This window comes from Aspergillus pseudonomiae (genome assembly GCF_009193645.1).
Source record: "Aspergillus pseudonomiae strain CBS 119388 unplaced genomic scaffold BDV37scaffold_19, whole genome shotgun sequence".
Classification (NCBI taxonomy): domain Eukaryota; kingdom Fungi; phylum Ascomycota; class Eurotiomycetes; order Eurotiales; family Aspergillaceae; genus Aspergillus; species Aspergillus pseudonomiae.
This window is the reverse complement of record NW_022476011.1, coordinates 73,932-88,272: the sequence shown is the minus strand read 5'-3', so window position 1 is coordinate 88,272 and position 14,341 is coordinate 73,932. Positions and strand designations below refer to the sequence as shown.

The window sequence follows — 14,341 nt, the reverse complement described above, 5'->3', positions numbered from 1 at the left end:
GATGGGCCCGGAAAAGCATCTTGAGGCCAAAGCCTCCCTTCAATGTTGTCCGATTGGTTCTTTGGCTACTCTAACTGATAATGTAAATGCTCATGGGCAATTATCCCACTGAGTTAGTACTTAACAACTTACTACGATTTTTGATCCGACACATCGTGTTGATAACGAGCTGCATAATAAAGATCACCCGTCATGTTATACTCAAATACACTCAAGGCTCTGGGTGAGGACAGCCCTAAGGCTGCATTCACCCACCAATTACCCCCAAGTCCACCAGTTGACGGATCTCAGCCTCCATGCATAACCGACGATGTTCTATTGAACTTGGTGCGGGATGCGCCAGATGAGCCCCTTGTTGGCTATCCAAAGAGTGCGCATGGTGTTAGCGATTATGAGTATTATACCCCGCGTGATCTGCACAGGTTCGCCAACGGCGCTGTCAAGCGGTTTAAATTAGCGGGCCTTCCAGAGGTAAATTTTGAGTCAAGATGATACGAGGGCATTCTGATTGCTAACTATTGTTTAGTTCTCTCACCCCGCCGAGAACCGTGTTATCTCCATCCTTGGCCCCTCAAATCTCGACTACATCGTGTCGCTCTTCGCGTTGTCTCGAATGGGATACAGCATTCTGCTACTTTCCACCCGCCTCAGCACCGAGGTGTATTCCAGCCTACTCGCTCTGACCGAGTGCACCGATATTGTATATGCACAGTCCAACAAAAAGGCGGTCGAAAAGGTGGTGAAGCATTCACCTGCGTCCATTTTTCTAATCCCGGAATTTTCAGAATACTCAAATGGGCCATCGAGTGTACCCTCACAGGCCTATCGGACACCACAGGCTTCCCAAAAATGGGCCTTTATTGTCCATTCTTCTGGCTCCACTGGTCTCCCCAAGCCAATGTTCCAAACCCAGGGGGCTTGCATCTCCAACTACAGTACCAGCAAGGGCTACCGAGCTCTACTCACTCTGCCACTCTTCCACAACCATGGCCTATCTACCTTTTTCCGCTCACTCTTCAAAAGGAAACTAGTCGCGATCTTCAACGCCAACCTTCCGCTGACTGGGAAGAATATATTGGAAACGTTGAAGGTCGCTGCCCCAGAGAGCTTTCACGGCGTACCGTACGTCTTAAAGCTCCTAAGCGAAACGGACGAAAGTGTCAATGAATTAGTGAAATGCGAATAAGCACTCTTTGGAGGCAGCAGTTGCCCTGATGCTCTTGGTGATTTGCTAGTAAACGCTGGCGTCCGGCTGATCAGCCCCTACGGAGCCACCGAGCTAGGACAATTGATGACATCCGCACGACCCCCAGAAGACAAAGCTTGGAATTATGTTCGGCCGTTGGCAAATGCGAAGCCTTTCGTGCAATTTAAGCTTACTGAAGACGGCTCCTACGAGTGTATTGTTCTCGATGGACTGCGATCCAAAGTCGCTTCCAACTCTGACGACCCTCCCGACTCTTTCCACACCCGCGACACTTTTCTCAAGCACCCTTCTATCTCCGATGCCTGGAAATACCTCGGCCGCATGGATGATCGGGTCACACTGGTAAATGGAGAGAAGGTTCTTCCTGTGCCGATCGAACATCGTATCCGACAAAACATATCCGTGAAGGATACCCTCGTATTCGGTGTGTCAAAGCCACTCCCAGGGTTGATTATGGTGCCGAGCGTCGAGTCTAAGGGACTTTCATCCGAGGAAATCCTGGATCGAATCCGGCCTGATATTGTGGCAGCCAACCAGAATGCCGAAGCCTTCAGTCAAATCTTGCGCAATATGGTCATTATCCTCGATCACTCTTGTTCTTACCCAATGACTGATAAGGGAACCATGATCCGGAACAAGTGTTATATAGAGTTCGACGATCTCATTCAAGCTGCGTATACACGTCTAGAAAATGGCGGTGGTAATCAAGGGCCCCGTCACGTTCTACAGTTGCCGGAATTGACAACCTTTGTGCTGGATATATTTCGCGCAGACCTTGGCTTCTCGAATATCTCAATTTATACCGATCTCTTTGAGGCCGGTGTCGACAGCTTGCAGGCAATCAAGGCGCGTGGTATTCTTCAGTCACACATTGATATTGGAGGTGCCTCTCTCGCGCACAGTGTTGTCTTTGACTGCGGCACCATTGAAAAGTTGGCCAAGCATCTGAATGCGCTACGCACAGGAGATGACTGCGTCAATGAGACCGAGTTGGAAGCGATGTCACAAATGATCACTCAATATTCGACCTTTCTCAATCGGCCACCTAGTGATCAAGTTGTGGTAAGTAGCCGGCTCTGGCGTTCCTCATATAAACATTCTAACGATCCACCCACCTAGATTCTCACGGGTGCCACCAGGTCACTGGGAGTATATATCCTGTCTCAACTATTACACAATCCTTCGGTGAAAAAGGTTTTCTGCCTTGTGCGTGCAACGTCCAAAAACAACGCGCTGGACCGCGTGCTTTCGAGTCTATCCTCCAGGTCTCTACCGTTTACAACGCGTATAAGATTGCCGCATGCCCTTCGACCCTCGGGAAAGAAGACCTAGGTCTTCCAGCCACAACCATCGATGAACTGCGTAGTTCGTTGACACATGTCATTCATGCAGCCTGGGCCGTAAACTTCACCTTGGGTGTTCGCAGTTTTGAGCAACAATATATCAAAGGCGTTCACACCCTGCTCAATCTCTGTCTATCCAGTCGCCGATCTTCTCCCGCGGAGTTTTACTTCTGCTCTTCGATCTCTGCGGCTGCCGCTACACCTCTTCCAGCGCAGATCGCCGAATGTCCGATTCCTGAACTTGCACATGCCCAGAATATGGGTTACGCTCAGTCCAAGCTTGTGGCTGAGCGAATTGTTCATGCAGCCGCGCTGACTACTGGGATGGTAGCAAGGGTTCTCCGAATCGGACAGATTGTCAGAGACACTGCTACTGAGTATTGGAACCCGACTGAGGCGATTCCACTTATGCTCCGGACCGCAAAGACATTGGGAGCGCTGCCAGCGTTAGATGAGACTCCGGCATGGCTTCCGGTTGATGTAGTTGCCAGATCCATTTTAGAGCTAAGTGGGATCGTCTCCAACGATAAAGCCAAGGCTCTTGCTCACGACCCCAGCGTAGTCTACCATGTTCAGAATTCCAGAACTTTCCGATGGACAGAGGATCTCTTGTCAGCTCTACAGCAGGCGGGCTTGAAATTTGATGTCATTCCCAAGAAAGAATGGGTGCAACGTCTGCGTGAATCCGAGCAGGATCTGCGGAAAAACCCAACGATCAAACTGTTGGGCTTCTTCGCTGAGAAATATGATAACGATACCCCCAGTTGTGCAGGACTTTCATTTGCCATGGAAAAGACGAAAAGCGCGAGTCCTTCGCTGAAGCGTGGTGTGGAGTTGATTGATTCTGGCTTAATCAAACGATTTGTGGATGCGTGGGCGCTGCGGTGGTGATCTTCTTTTTTACTTCTAAGATCTGTTGCAAATTCTGCTTGTTTACTCAGTTAGATGATACATTGTGCGAAATAGATTGAGACCACTCAGGCTTCCACGTATTGATGAGACTTTCCCGCCTTTCTACGAAGCATATCCGCCCTAGATACCTAGCAGGAATACGGCTTCATTTCAATGCTGCTACAAACCAACCTTCTGAACCTTTATTTGTTATCAATGGTTGCCCATTCGATCCATTCCTTGATCTCCGTCAATCAAGACTGATAGAGCAGTACCGGGGTCGCATCAGATACGGAGTGTGGGTACAGGCTACATCGCAGGTGGATAGCCTTGGATCTCCGGCTCGATCACTGCGTGAAGCACAGGAAATGCCGTTTGAGACGCACCAATGTAAATTGGGAGAATGCCGAAGGCTTTACCCGGTCCTTCCGAGGTTCCTTTTCCGATTCCTGGTTCAGCAAAGAATTCAGAGAGGGGTTGGACTCGACATGATCACCCCAGTTTTCCGCGCTGCTAAGAGTCTGTAAATGCTTGACTAGTACATTACGCTAAATATGTTTTTATAGCCAAGTCTTCATCCTCATATATAGCGTACTATTCCATTAAACAAGTACACACTTGCATTATTATAATGATGGCTACTGAAGTTGCACATAAAGAAAACGTGGACCATGTTGAGAATGTGTCCCACGCAGAGAATGCTTTCCTTGAATGTGCCGAGATTCAAGAGCCTACTAGTCTCACAGAGGAGAAGCGCCTCGTACGCAAGATAGATTGGATCATTCTACCCTGTCTAGCAGTGTCTTACATCTTCTTTTATGTGAGTCGTCAGTTGTTCTGAGAGACATGATACATGTCAATGCCGATGTGATCTCTGGATATCGGTTAACTATTCCTCCCTTGGCATACTAGATTGACAAAACTACACTTTCGTATGCCGCAATCTTCGGAATTCAAGACAACCTACAGCTTGTCGGTAATCAGTATAGCTGGCTATCTTCGATCTTCTATTTTGGCTTCTTGGCTTGGCAATTACCGACCAATCTTCTGATGCAACGACTTCCCACCGCGACCTACATGGGCATCAACATTATTGCATGGGGCGTCCTCCTTGTCCTACAAGCCGTTTCGCCAAACTTCGCCACACTCGCCGTGCTCCGGGGGCTTAGTGGTGCTGCAGAGGCCTGTGCAGATCCTTCTTTCATGATCATCACCAGCATGTGGTACAAAAGAAGCGAACAACCTATTCGAATCGGAATCTGGTACTCGGCCCTCGGATTGGGCATTGCAGGTGGCGGTGTGCTTGGTTATGGAATCGGCCAAATCAAAGGCTCGCTTCCCAGTTGGAAATATGAATTCATTATCATTGGGGCTTTGTGTGTTGCATGGGGAATCGTCATGCTCGTAGTCCTTCCTAATTCACCCATCAACACTCGCTATCTTACGCCAGCACAGCGAACGATCATGATTAACCGGCTGCGAGAGAATCAGACCGGAATCGAGAACCGACAATTCAAGCTCTATCAGTTCCTTGAAGCTATCACTGATGTCAAAGTTCTTCTTTTCTTTTTGATCGCCTTTTTCCAGGCGATTGTCAATGGCGGAGTCACCAATTTTGGTACAATCATCATCCAAGGATTTGGATTCTCAACTCGTGGGTACTCCATGTGTGCAGCATATTACAAAACCATCTTACTGACCTCTGACAGTGGGCACCACATTGCTCCAAATACCATACGGGATCTTCATCTCCGTAGTCATTCTAGTCTGTGTCTGGGTCAACGCCAAAATGCCCCCGAACAGCAGATGCCTCATGCTTCTGGTCTTCCTGGCACCTAATATTGCCGCTGCCTTTGGCCTTCGCTTCGTGCCTCAAAGTGCCAAAGTTGGCCGTCTCATATGTTACTACGTAAGGGCACCTGTTGTGCTTTTCCCGGGGATATACCGGTCTCTGACATCTACACAGCTGACAGGCTCCTATAACGCGTCGTTCGTGATGCTTCTATCATTGACTACTACGAATATAGCAGGACATACGAAAAAGGTGACGTCTAGTGGTATCCTTTTTATTGGTTACTGCGCGGGGAATATTGCTGGTCCCTTTTTCTACAAAGAACATCAGAAACCCACTTACTCGCTTGGGATATGGAGCATGGTTGTTTCGCACCTTTTGGAGGTTGTGTGTGTGGTCTTGCTATGGATTCATTTGAGGGCTGAGAATAAAAGAAGGGATGCGAGTCAAATAGTCAACGGAGATGCTTCCAGCTCGAAACATTTGGCGGAGGCATTGGAGGACATGACTGATAAAGAGAACTCGAATTTCCGTTATGTGTTCTAGGGCTCTTTCATTGATAGGAGATTGACGATCGTCAGACAATGGCACAGCTGAGAATCTGATCGTCCGTCAATAGTTTCGTTACGGCATTGAATCTAGGAGGGGCACTTGAACGTTACCTCAATTGATATCAGCATTCAACACCCAGGAACCTAATACCTCACCCATCAGCGTAGAATATAGCATCTTCTGTCTTGTAAGACTACTGCGGTAGCTCCTCGGAATGTGCTCCAAATCTTGGGTTCTTTTCACGGGCACTCCTCCAAGGATTCGCAAAGTCCTCTGCATCTTGCTACAAGGACGTTTGTGCTTACAGCCACAGAAATATGATGATATATAGCGCTCTTAATGAGTTAGTACAGTACTATGACGGATATTAACTACGAGGACGAAGAGTTCATGAACTTGGATAATCAAGGCCATTGTATCGAAGGATGTAAGACCTCATCTTTCTGCTTATGACTGCTAGAGACATGTAGAAGTATCTTCACTGTATTAAAGATAATGTACCATTATATAAATTATTAGAAGCAGCTAGTTGAAAAGTAGGAAAATAAGTTTCTCTTTTGATTCTTGCGCCGTGCACGGACACGGTCCGGACCGTTCTTTTTTGCCCATCCTGCGTTGGTCCTACGTTGTAGGCAGACATCCTGCAGTGGTTCTCTCTTTCGTACAACGATCTATCAATTAAGTTTGAAGATCACTGTGCTCTGCAGACTTGTGCCAAACTCTAACCTTGCAGTTGACTGACATATAACTAGAGGGGTGAGACATGAGTCAACGCCACCACCAAAACGAGGCTTATACGAGCGCCGAATGACTCAACCTTATCTAACGATTGGCAAGCAAACTACCGGAAACTGCCAAAAATAGACGGTGACAAGATCATACCAAAACGCGGGGCATTAAACCAGCTCTACTCCCTTGCGGAGATCACAACCACAAAGTATCCTCATAATCCAGTTAAAACACTACGGAGTATCAGTCATGGCGGCGGCCATCTACGAACCTCAACTCATCACGCGTAATCCCTTCGCGCGAGATCCAGCTGTACGACTGCGCGCCAAGTCAAAACCCAAGGGCGTGCAACGAGCGCGACTTAAGCATCGCACCATCATCGAGCAGCAAGCAGCGGCAGAGGCAGAAGCCAGACTGCAAGCAATAATCGCGCAAAAGACCGAGCCCGATCTCTTGGACAGGTACGCGAGGCCGTCATTCATGTCCCCAGATCCAGGCCGAAATTGACGATCCAGATTCTTCGCCCTGCCTTCCGAAGTGCGAAACCATGTCTACCGTCTTCTCGTAGTGCAGCCATGCAAATTCGGCTTCAACCACTCCTTCCAATGCAAGCGACTATTTTACGAATACCCGGGTCCAGCCCATACCGCTTCGGGCCCAGAGGGGAGTATGAACTTCGCCTGTGCTGACTGTCGATCGTACGCTTGGAGCCAAGCACGTCCTGTCTTTGTGTCGCCGGCACGCAGTCAATGGTCGCCTCCGATGACGAACGAGTATCTGTGCGATAACTGCTACTCGGCGAACGTTAGGGCCAAGCGAGAACCGCATCCCACGCTGCGGAATCTCAAGTGTCTCTGTGCGCGACGACAGAATCTGCATATTTTCCTGATTAACAAACGGTTTTATAAAGAGGCGTCGCATGTGTTCTGGACGGAGAATTGGTTTGCATTCGAGAACACGACTGTTCTTATCAACTTCCTATCGTGTATTCGGCCGCAGACCCGGTCGTTGATTACCAAGATTTCGTTTATGATTGATCCGGATGAGCAGGGTGTGAATCTGGATCGGAAGTATGTACAGCAGTGCTGGCGGTTACTACGGTTGTGTGATGGGTTGATGGAGCTGGAGCTGGATCAGCTCTTTCTGTCGAATCTACAATGGGTCCTGGGAATCAAGAATATCACGCCGAAGAGGCGGATGGCGTTTATGAAGACGCCAGATAGGGCGGAGATTGCTTATTTAATGACATATGACCGGCGCATTTGGCAGGGGGTTTCAAGGCGACAGCCTGTGAGGAATATATTGACGCATACACTGGCCAAAAGTATGTTGAAGCAGAGACCCATGACGGCGAAGGCAGTGCGGGCTCTGTTTGACAGGCAGCAGCGGGGAGAGAATGGAGATGTGAGTGATGGTGATTAGATGTTGCCCTAGTGTGGGCCGGGGCGCGGAGATCTCATCACTTGATGTATATTAAAATAATAGTCACGAATCAATATCACATACTTCCATGTAGCTAGATTCATCGCGATGCATCCGGTGTCTTCGTTACCAGGAGAGGGAAGCATCTAAAGAAGAGTCTCCAATGTATAGGGGCAAGTATCTTGCAAGGTATTAATAATTACACACCTAATGAATAATAATCTCTGTATTAAGACATCAGCACTACTGTGCAACAAGCAAACCCCGATACCTCATCTTGCCCTCCTCCAACGTCTTCAAGCAATCCTCAATACCCTCCTTAGTCATCGGATAAGTCATATTAATAGGCTTGATACCATGGAAGGCCGCAAAATCCAACATATCACGATGGACCTGTCTCGCTGAGACGAGCGTGCCCACGACCTTCAAGCCATTGGCCAAAAGCGGCATATACGGGAACTTGAAGTCCTCCGTGTCGACCGACAGCGGCGAAATCGTAGCCCCGGGATTCAGAACGTTAACATACTGATTCCAATCCGGCTGACTGCTAGTAGTGACGACGAGGTTGTCCAACTTCTTGTCGATCTTCAGCTCCTTCACGCCCTTCGTCGCATAGAACTCCGTAGCGCCCAGTTTCGTCGCCTCGTCTTTCTTATTATCACTCCCTGAGAACACAACAACCTGACAGCCCATCTTGGCCGCGAACTGAATAGCCAAATGGCCCAAGCCCCCGACGCCGATGATCCCCACGCGCGCCGTGGGCCGCACCTGCGCCACATGCAGCGCGTTGAACACCGTCGACCCGCCGCACATCAACGGCGCCGCGTCTTCGTTCTTGATTCCGTCTGGGATCGGGAACAGGAACGACTCGCGCCACACGGCATGCGACGCGAATGACCCCTGGTCCAGGTCGGCCGCCGCGTACATCTTCCGCTCGGCACAGAACGTCTCCCACCCGGTCAGACACTGCGAACACCGCCCGCAGCAGTCGTGCTCGTAGCCCCAGCCGACCCGGTCGCCCTTCTTGAGGACCTGCACTTCGGGCCCGGTTTCTTCGACCACGCCGGCGCCTTCGTGGCCCAGCGCCATGTCGGTGTGCCGGTAGTGCACGTCTGTGAAACACACCCCGGAGTGTGTCACGCGGACGAGCACTTGGTCTTTCTGGAGTGCATCGCGATGTGTGCTTGATTTCTGAATCGAACCGTCCTGGGAGCCTTTGTAAACGGTGAAGTCGTAGCCCATGGTGGGGGTTTCGCACGTGTGATTGATTGATTGGAAGGCAATGCTTGATTTGCTCAGAGTTGGCCTCTGTAAGAACCTTGAAGACGGTGTCTGGTATTATATCTGGTCCTGTGTATGATGTCATGGGAACTGTAACATTTTGATTACAGAAGGCGGCGATCGAGTTGTATCGCCGGGGTGGATCCACAACTACATCACCACTCACTCTGGTCTGGATTTCCCGGTCTGGGACCTCCAGGGTCCAGGTTTATTTTTGATTATCGACACTGTAAAACTCTATTCTAACCAAGATTACCACGGTATCTCCGCCCCGTCATATTGATTGAATCCCTGCGTCTGTTCCCACCCCGGCACATGGATGTTGAGGAACTTCCCATTCGTGTCCCTGTGGTTGGCCTGGAGGATGATCTTCATCACTGCTTCGGCGCCAGTCTGGACCGGTAGATCCGCCCTGGGTCCACCTAGGTCGGTTTTTAACCACTGGAGTCTGATTAGCATGGCTGCTGGGTCGAGGTGATAGGAGAGATATACCCCAGGACTAACACAGAAAATGGTAAAGCCTTCAGACTCAAGACTGAGTGCATACTGAACAGTCAGCATGTTCAAAGCCGCCTTGGTGATGTTATATGCTGGGGTCAATTTCGCCATGAACGGCGAGGCCGTGCTTATGGAACCCAATGTCGTGGATCTTCTCCGTCAGCTCCTCTTTATGTAATGGGAGGATAAGATATGGTCCTACATGTTGGTAATGACCTTTCGCTCTCCTTTGCGAAGAAGGGGAAGGAATGTACGGGTTACTTCGTGGGGTGCGTTCACGTTGATGTTGAATGCGTCGCTCAGATTGTCCCTGTTCAATCACAATCACAATTAACTCGACTTTTCTTGGGCGAAGGACAATGTATTGTGTACATGTGTTCTGCGCCCCCCTTTGTCACGGGTTGGATCCCCGCGTTGTTGATCAGCACATCTAGACCGCGGCCTTGCAGCTGGCGCTCTACCTGTCGCGCGGCTGTTCGGATACTGATTGTGTCGCTTACGTCGAGCTGCACGTATGAGGCGCGTCCGGAGGACTGGTCGATGAGCTCTTTGAGATTGGGGCTGGGCTGGGCTGATCGCGAGGTCGCGAAGATGGACGCGACTTGCGATGCGGGGAGGGAGAGCAATTGGGACACGAGGGCAAGGCCGAGACCCCGCGAGGATCCGGTAATGAGATAGCTGGCCATATTTTGACTATTTGATTAGATGGTATTGCGGGAATGAGTCCTTTTGGTTATTTTGTTGGTAGCTTGGAACGTCATATAGGTGTTAATATAAGAATCGACTGAAAACGTAGGCGATATATATTTCCGCTCGACCGGTGTGCAAGGTTATCGAGGTGATTAGATGTTCTTCCTAGTGAAACCCGAAAGCCAGCTGTATCCAGAGAATTGGTAAGCTAAAGTTGATCAGTGTCATACAATTCTTTCTTATTCTGGAGGTTGTCGATTTGGATCCAGGAAGCCATGATATCACTGTTGCCAGCCAACGCGGGGCCTGCGATCGACGGCCGCTTATCTCCAATCTCCGGACGGTCACGTGCACAATGGATTGATCGACTCGATGCGGATTTCGATAGGTTCATCTGCGTGTGTGCCTGACACGCGACGCATCCATTTTTTTAGTACTCAATAGTAGAGATCGTTATTAGCCTGGATGTTTTGTCTTGGCTTGGTCTTATTTTACAGAAGCCCTGTGGGGGGAGTGCTAGAGTTTACATTTACTTCCCAAGGTACAATTCCAAGTTATTGGGCATACTGAGAGGCATCATAGTATCTACCATGTGTGTGATTGAAACCGAATATTGAGTGTTATTTCTTTTTGGCAGATCGGATTCCGCCGATCTCCCTCTTTATTCCGATCGTTCACGCAAATTATCGGGCCAAGCCTTTCGTGAGTGCGTAGACCTATTTCTGGAATCCTTTATACTCTGGAACTATAATGAAGAATGCCTAGCTGCCTGCTTGTTAGGTAAGGCCACCCGATTTCTCCCGGAAAATATCGGGCGGTGATGCATCCTTCTGTCGGGACCTGGAGTGTAGTAGGAACTTAATCCCAGTACGAGAAGACATCGCGTCGTTTGATCTCAGCTGGGTAGCCAAACGTCTTGCCCAATATGTGATCAATCAAACTGCTAGTGGTCAATGAGACGCTTGTTGATATTCTCCGAAAATGGTCTGTGCAGATAACAGGGTCCCGTGGATAGAGACTGCCTTATGGGGCCTGCGATGGAAAACGGGATCGGCCGCACCATTGTTTACCCCTGGACTGATGGCCCATGTTCTTGTTTCTGCTTCGTTTGGCCTTGTTGCAAAGGTGTTGACCATCATTAAGATTGAGGAATCTGCGCCGGGCCGACGGTTACGGAATGCCCCGATCATCGGCCCGAAAACCTCGTGCACCAAAAATTGGGTACAACGTCCCGTTATCTGTCCAAACCTTCAAGGGCAGAATAATGAGATATAGCAATAGAATCCAACCACAGCGACCATGCTGCAAGGTGATTTGGACGGCATGAAACATACAGCTTCCCCAATTAAGGGTGAAAACGTATCTGTCGACGATCGATTCTGTGACCAACGCCAAGAATATCCCTGAGCGATCGTTTCCGGAACCAAGACAATGCCAAGCCCTTAGTTAGCCACAGTGTGCCATCTGCTTCTGCAACGATGAAATTGCGGACAATCTGTCTCAGTTAATACTCCCGTAAACACCATCACCGTGAGCAGTAGCATTGCCCATAATGAATTGTCCATCGCGCACTGATGATACGCTCTTGCATGACGAGTGGAATCAGAACCCGCCGTTTCTGGCACCGGATCTGACTACTCGCCAAGACTTGAATGGCATCTCCAACGCCCGTGAGAATAAGGAGGGAGAGGGGAATGGTAGCGATTCCGGACAATCGTTGGCCTGCCTCAGTGAGAAAGGGAGAGTGAATTCACTGCCGATTGATCCAGAGAAGAAGATACGGTGGGATAATGGGGCGTCACTGACCATAAAGTCAGGTATGACTCCTTTTCGTTACTTTCCTCTGTTTACGTGGTCTGGTGAGTACCCGGCTGGCGGAATCGACGCTGATGGGCATTTCCAGGACGTCCCATTGACCCATTGACCAGCTTTAATGCTGGTCAGCAGAGTGGTCGTGGTCAAAACAATTCTCAATCTTTTCTTCAGACATTCAAGAGCTGGGCCTCATGGCTTCTGTCCGTTCTGTTCACGTCAGCATTGATTTCTCATGGTAGTATTGGGCGATATTGGCAGGGGTCAGAGGTTTCCCCCATCTCCTCACCAGGTAAGACGAATAGTCCCCGCGACTCGCTTCGGATATAATCCCGGGTACGAATGTACTAATCAGGTCAAGGGTTCGAACCAATGGAAAGAGATATTCCTTTCGAGAAACGAGGCACGTGTGCGCAAGGTGGTGTTAGGGGTAGCGACTACAACCTTCCGTTGCATGTTGGCGGGCTGTTCATCGTTTTAACAGTTTCAACACTGGCCTGCGCCTTCCCGGTCCTGGCCATCTGGTTTCCGCGTCTCCGCATCCCGTCGTCATGTCTCTTCTTCGTCAGTCATTTCGGTACCGGTGTCCTGATCGCCACTGCTTTTGTGCACTTGCTCCCCACTGCGTTCCAGTCACTCAATGACCCATGTCTGTCGAAATTTTGGACCACGGATTACCCCGAAATGCCAGGAGCCATTGCCCTCGCGGGTGTGTTCCTAGTGACCGTGATCGAGATGGTCTTTAGTCCCGCCAGACATTGCTGTCGTGGAGGAACGAGCCTGTCAGACCCGCCACCTTATCTTGCTCGACGTGCTGAAAAGGAAACTTCCATAGAAAAAGCCCACGTAGTTGACTCGACTGTTCGCAACGACAGAGAACGACCGGCTGGCTTAGAGCCGCTTCCTCACCTGCGTGATATGGGCCCTTTGATCGGTCGGTCTTCCAGCATCAGCCGAGCTATCAACCAAATGGGTGAAGACCCAGAACGTATCTGTCGCATTTCCTCCGCTCCTGAGGTTCCTCAATATCGGCAAGAACCGAGGATCGAACCGGTCCAGGAAGATGTGGAGCGCAGCGACGATGGTCATGTCATGACTCCGGAGCAAAAGCATCGTAAGGAAGTCATGCAGGTCGTCTTACTGGAGATGGGTATCCTGTTTCACAGTGTTTTTATCGGCATGTCACTCAGTGTATCGGTCGGCAGCGAGTTTGTGATTCTATTGATTGCCATCGTCTTTCACCGTTTGTCTCCCTATCCATCTAGTAGGCTACTTCATGCTTTACTGATACATGGACACAGAAACATTCGAAGGTCTTGCTCTCGGTTCTCGTATCGCTGCTCTGGACTGGCCCGAGAAAGCCTTACAACCCTGGCTCATGTCTCTGGCATATGGATGCACGTAAGTTTGGCTTCATTCAGTCGTCTCTTAGTTATGAGGGTTAGAGTAGCTGATGTATGCAGAACCCCAATCGGTCAGGCCATTGGGCTTGCAACCCATACCCTCTACAGCCCTGACTCAGAGGTTGGCCTTCTCCTTGTCGGTGTCATGAACGCTATCTCCGCTGGACTTCTTATCTTCGCCTCACTGGTGGAATTGATGTCTGAGGACTTCCTCAGCGATGAGAGCTGGCGTGTGCTTCGTGGCAAGAAGAGAGTGTATGCTTGCATTATTCTCTTCCTGGGTGCCTTCTGCATGAGCTTGGTGGGCGCGTGGGCCTAGTGGAATTGCCAGTCGTAATTCGGGCGAATTTCGCTGAGGGAGGGTGTTGCCTGTCAGGAACCAGATATACGTACTTTCTTATGCACAATCTTGAATTGTGTATGTGGGTTGTCAGGGTGGTCGTTTAAGGGTATATGTAGTGCAAAGTACTAGTAGTTGTGGTGGAGACTTCAGATAGACTGCAATGAGATTAAGTAGATGAAAGCGTGAGCCTCCCTGCCTTTCATTGGTTGATATGAACCCCACACACAGTTCCGGAATTACGGATTAAATCACGTGGAGTAAATCCGATCTCTTTCGTCTTGTCCATAATGATTCAGTCAATTGTAATATTAGCAACAGCTGTGAGCTAACCAAACAGCCTAAACGGATATAAAGTACTCCTTACACATAGGCCGTTCC

The 14,341-nt window shown here is 49.6% G+C and overlaps 6 protein-coding genes across 6 annotated transcripts; 4 read left to right on the top strand and 2 right to left on the bottom strand.

Moving 5' to 3' along the window:
- Nucleotides 1-192: 192 nt before the first annotated feature.
- Nucleotides 193-3,441, top strand: BDV37DRAFT_270194 (putative NRPS-like enzyme; the record flags this gene model as incomplete). The annotated part of the gene is made up of 5 exons (XM_032084512.1): nt 193-471; nt 527-1,157; nt 1,188-2,269; nt 2,327-2,492; nt 2,531-3,441. 5 exons carry the CDS (start codon nt 193-195, stop codon nt 3,439-3,441), a joined length of 3,069 nt encoding a protein of 1,022 aa, XP_031943295.1.
- A 634-nt stretch (nt 3,442-4,075) lies between these two features.
- BDV37DRAFT_292547 (MFS allantoate transporter) lies at nt 4,076-5,779 on the top strand (the record flags this gene model as incomplete). Its single annotated transcript, XM_032089205.1, has 4 exons — nt 4,076-4,261; nt 4,354-5,095; nt 5,151-5,350; nt 5,408-5,779. The coding sequence occupies 4 exons, from the start codon at nt 4,076-4,078 to the stop codon at nt 5,777-5,779; spliced, it is 1,500 nt and encodes a 499-aa protein (XP_031943294.1).
- Nucleotides 5,780-6,417: 638 nt separating this feature from the next.
- Nucleotides 6,418-8,053, top strand: BDV37DRAFT_72085 (uncharacterized protein). Its single transcript, XM_032091110.1, has 2 exons — nt 6,418-6,975; nt 7,030-8,053. The coding sequence occupies exons 1-2, from the start codon at nt 6,764-6,766 to the stop codon at nt 7,934-7,936; spliced, it is 1,119 nt and encodes a 372-aa protein (XP_031943293.1). The 5' UTR covers nt 6,418-6,763; the 3' UTR covers nt 7,937-8,053.
- Nucleotides 8,054-8,102: 49 nt separating this feature from the next.
- BDV37DRAFT_72076 (NAD(P)-dependent alcohol dehydrogenase) lies at nt 8,103-9,357 on the bottom strand. Its single transcript, XM_032091108.1, has one exon. It carries the CDS (start codon nt 9,176-9,178, stop codon nt 8,180-8,182), a length of 999 nt encoding a protein of 332 aa, XP_031943292.1. The 5' UTR covers nt 9,179-9,357; the 3' UTR covers nt 8,103-8,179.
- BDV37DRAFT_72079 (uncharacterized protein) lies at nt 9,324-10,507 on the bottom strand. Its single transcript, XM_032091109.1, has 4 exons — nt 10,088-10,507; nt 9,918-10,025; nt 9,710-9,866; nt 9,324-9,658 (listed from the first exon to the last, which is right to left on the bottom strand). Exons 1-4 carry the CDS (start codon nt 10,399-10,401, stop codon nt 9,470-9,472), a joined length of 768 nt encoding a protein of 255 aa, XP_031943291.1. The 5' UTR covers nt 10,402-10,507; the 3' UTR covers nt 9,324-9,469.
- Nucleotides 10,508-11,819: 1,312 nt separating this feature from the next.
- On the top strand, nt 11,820-14,298 carry zrfD (putative plasma membrane zinc ion transporter). The gene is made up of 5 exons (XM_032091107.1): nt 11,820-12,222; nt 12,309-12,509; nt 12,573-13,460; nt 13,519-13,618; nt 13,681-14,298. Exons 1-5 carry the CDS (start codon nt 11,958-11,960, stop codon nt 13,937-13,939), a joined length of 1,713 nt encoding a protein of 570 aa, XP_031943290.1. The 5' UTR covers nt 11,820-11,957; the 3' UTR covers nt 13,940-14,298.
- The last annotated feature ends 43 nt before the right edge of the window (nt 14,299-14,341 follow it).